The sequence below is a fragment of the Diaphorina citri genome, unplaced genomic scaffold (assembly GCF_000475195.1).
Source record: "Diaphorina citri unplaced genomic scaffold, Diaci psyllid genome assembly version 1.1 scaffold4025, whole genome shotgun sequence".
Taxonomy (NCBI): Eukaryota; Metazoa; Arthropoda; class Insecta; order Hemiptera; family Psyllidae; genus Diaphorina; species Diaphorina citri.
Genome location: NW_007381424.1, coordinates 9,302 through 13,311, shown reverse-complemented (window position 1 = coordinate 13,311; position 4,010 = coordinate 9,302). Strand labels below are relative to the sequence as shown.

The 4,010-nt window shown below is 43.1% G+C and overlaps 1 protein-coding gene across 1 annotated transcript in view; it reads left to right on the top strand.

The window, feature by feature from the left end:
* Positions 1-303: 303 nt before the first annotated feature.
* The window catches only part of LOC103520748 (bromodomain-containing protein 8-like), a 5,078-nt gene continuing 1,371 nt past the window's right edge, over positions 304-4,010 (top strand). Inside the window, exons 1-3 of the mRNA XM_026831746.1 lie at positions 304-889; positions 1,465-1,974; positions 3,505-3,641. Of these exons, the coding sequence (XP_026687547.1) occupies positions 398-889; positions 1,465-1,974; positions 3,505-3,641 (1,139 nt within the window). The 5' untranslated portion in view covers positions 304-397. The remainder of the gene's footprint in view (positions 890-1,464; positions 1,975-3,504; positions 3,642-4,010) is intronic.

Genomic DNA, 4,010 nt, shown 5'->3' with positions numbered 1-4,010 from the left:
TTTTTTTTTTAACTGCTACATTCGACCTGTATGGTCTGTGTCATAACATGCCCATCCTGTAGTATGTCCCTCATCAGATGAGAGATAAGAGACACAATTTAGAACTATGTACTTCCTATTTAGATGCTGGGTCAAGATGAGGACACCAGTAAGTAATCTATCGAAATACGAATGCAATTTTTTTTGTCGACTCCGGGATTCAAACCCAGGACCTTCTGCATTTGCAAGCAAGTGCTTTACCAATGGGCTAACCTTGCCCCCTTTTCAATCAACTTATAAGTAAGTAACGTGGTAATTATCTGTTTCACAGGAAGTAATCACTCTGGATTTAGAAGACGATCCCATCGTAGAAGAAGTAGTCCTAGAAGATCACATCATTCAATCCGTAGAGGAAGCCATGGACACAGCTATCAAGACTGAACCCACCGCAAACCAAATGCTAGATAGTAGCGTCATCAAAGAGGAACCTCTCGATACAAACAAGGAACTCAAAGTAGAATGCCAACCAGAACAAGACACTGGGAATGCTGAAGTAGAACAGGAAGTTACGAATAGTGAACCAGTGATCACACCCAGAGAGGTGGAAACGTTCAACCCAGCTGACAATGTTAGTGAGACTGTTAAAGAGGATACCTTGGCGTGTAAAGTTGTAATAACTCCAGAGGAAAATGTCGCAAAAGTTGCCGTACCGGAGACCAAAGTAACACCTGTTGAGACACAAAAAGAAAAACCTGAAACGCCGATCAAAGAAACTCGCAGTCAACGGGCGTCCAGAGACGCTGAGGACAAAAGTGTGAAGAAAGATCCAGAACCGGTAGAACCAAGAGAGCGGAGACGGTCCCGAATCCTCGAGGATAAAAGTCCTGTACGTGAGGTGCTCAAGGAGAAGATTTATTTTAAGAAAGGTTTCAATATGGTCAGAAATGAGATTTTGGAATACTGCCGACTTAGAGTTTTTTGTAAATGCAAGTTCAATAATGCAACCAATAATTTTTCGAACGTCATATACTTAAAATATGGTCCCCAAACATTAGATCCTTTTTTTTTTATTAACACCTTTTTCGTAGACTATCATGAACTTACATTTCCACTCCATATGCAGTATTTTTTAATGAAAAACGCCCTCATCTTGTAATATTTCCCCTCTTTTTTCTTCCACTGCTCCAAGATGGAGAAAATATACCAAAGACTATTAATTTCCTAATCCTTACCTTACTGAGACATTTGCGACGCAGGCGAAATTTTTCGAACGTCATCTACTTAAAATATGGTCCCCAAACATTAGATCCTTTTTTTATTAACACCTTTTTCGTAGACTATCATGAACTTACATTTCCACTCCACATGCAGTATTTTTTAATGAAAAACGCCCTCATCTTGTAATATTTGCTCTCTTTTTTCTTCCACTGCTCCAAGATGGAGAATATATACCAAAGACTATTAATTTCCTAATCCTAGGAGAAGATCATCCCGCCCAGCCCGGTGAAAGAAACACGTAGCTCCCGCCTCCTTAGAGAAACAGAAGTAGCCTCTCCCGTCAAGGAGCTCAAAGAAGGGCGAAGCCTCAGGAGTCGTGACACCAGCCCTGCCTTGTCGAGTAAGGAAACCCGTCCGTCCCGGAGTAAGGAAGACGCAAGTCCTGTGAAGGAAACACGGAACAAAGGAGAGGTGACGCTACCACCACGCAGCCCTCGGAATTCTAAGGAACTCGAGAGCCCAATGAAAGAAACTCGAAGCTCGAAACAAATCAAGGAGAAGGAAGAGGCGAAAGTCAAAGATAGCCCAGTGAAGGATAGAAGGGAAGCAAGGAAAAGTGTGACCGAAGCGTTGAGTAAGAAGGATGTGACGGTAGGGGAGAGAAGGAAACTTCGTTCAGAGTCAGAGTACCAACCGCTGAATGAATCTGAGGATTCGAATGAGTCAGAAGACTCTTCGGAGATGTTGAAGGAGATGCAGATCGAGATGAGTAAACAGGTATGTACTATCGTTGTTCTTCACCTTTTCCCATGTTCAGACGAGGTCGGCGTTTGTCGTCGGCCTCTCATCAGCTTTAGAGTGATCGCTTTGAGGCCAACTGGTTTTGGCTAAACAAATTTTTCCGAGTGGATGCAGGAGAAGATCATCCCGCCCAGCCCGGTGAAAGAAACACGTAGCTCCCGCCTCCTTAGAGAAACAGAAGTAGCCTCTCCCGTCAAGGAACTCAAAGAAGGGCGAAGCCTCAGGAGTCGTGACACCAGCCCTGCCTTGTCGAGTAAGGACACCCGTCCGTCCCGGGGTAAGGGGTCTTATAGAGGTAGCTACTAGTGGAATAACGAACACATTGTTTTACTTTAGTTACACTTAAACACTTAACATTTTATTAACACGAGAAGCTTCTACATTTCTACAAGTTATTTACAGGACGTCCCTTTCTGGCCTATGATCTGAACCCGAGTGAATGAAATCCAAAATGACTGGGGACGCCACTCCAAGAGGTTCCACGTCACCCAGATTGGCCAACATGTCAACAGGCCGACCAACCCGCGAGACATAAAACATCTTCCCCTTCCAGGGATGGGGCGAAGTACCCATTAGGAACCAGAAATTTCACAGTTTCTTGCGACGGTCTTCAAATCTTGGTAGAATTTGATGAATGATTCGTTCTCCTCTTGATTTCGATTGAAAAACTTGTACTGCTCGAAACATGTGGTGTTCTTTGGTATTACTTGTTCTTCTAGGTATTTCCATAAGGCATCCACGTTTTCTTCGTTTGTTCTATCGTCCCGAAATCGAAGAGAGAAAGAAGACAGGATAGGAGAAAGCCAGCCGTTCCGAAAACGAACATTATCCGTTGAGGATAAAATCCGCCCTGGGTGGGAATCGAACCCGCAGCCTAGCGCTTACAGACGCGCTACCAACCAAGCTAACTAAGTTGGCCAATATAGGATTAATTGCTGGAACTTTCATTGAACGTAATGAATTTGTTGAGAGTTACAGTACCTTTACTCCATTCCTATCTAATTTCCTTGCACTTGGGAGGGTTCGATTCCCGGCGGGGTCTGGCTGTCGTGAGGAAATTTGGACTAGTCTACTCCCTGTTTATAGTTCCCTAGCTAGACGCTGATCTACTCTCTGTTTATAGTCCCTCAGCCAGACCAATTGCAATACCTACTTACCTGTAGGAAAATCTTTTATGTATCTTTTTATTTTTATGTATTTTTCCTATTTTCATGTATCCTTTCTTTGCCCTCAAAGCTAAAGCTAAATTACTAGGACCATGTACAATTTGTATCCTAATGGCCAGTGAATATAGCTAGACGCTGATCTACTCTCTGTTTATAGTCCCTCAGCCAGACCAATTGTAATACCTACTTACCTGTAGGAAAACGTTTTATGTATCTTTTTATTTTTATGTATTTTTCCTATGTATCCTTTCTTTGCCCTCTTTATTCAAAGCTAAAGCTAAATTACTAGGGCCATGTACAATTTGTATCCTAATGCCCAGTGAATATTACAATATTACAGTTGAATGCATCTCCGCCACCGTGTGATATCAGTGAGGAAGGATTCAAAACGCCGGCCCTGAGCAGTGGCGCAGGCGGAAGGAAGAGAAACTCCAAGGGTAGCAGCGAGGGACGGGCCAGTCCTTTCTTGAGCACGAGGTAAGATTCATAGTGAAGTAATGTAAGTAGGGTTTTTTAAAAGAGGTTTGATAGAGAGAACTGTAACTGCTAAGGTCTCATCGTTCCTAAATCGAAGAGAGAAAGAAGACAGGATAAGAGAAAGCCAGCCGTTCCGAAAACGAATATATCCGTTGAGGATAAAATTCGCCCTGGGTGTAGTGATGGGTCGTGGGTAAATACCCACCTTTCTTGAGCACGAGGTAAGATTCATAGTGAAGTAATGTAAGTAGGGTTTTTTAAAAGAGGTTTGATAGAGAGAACTGTAACTGCTAAGGTCTCATCGTCCCGAAATCGAAGAGAGAAAGAAGACAGGATAGGAGAAAGCCAGCCGTTCCGAAAACGAACATT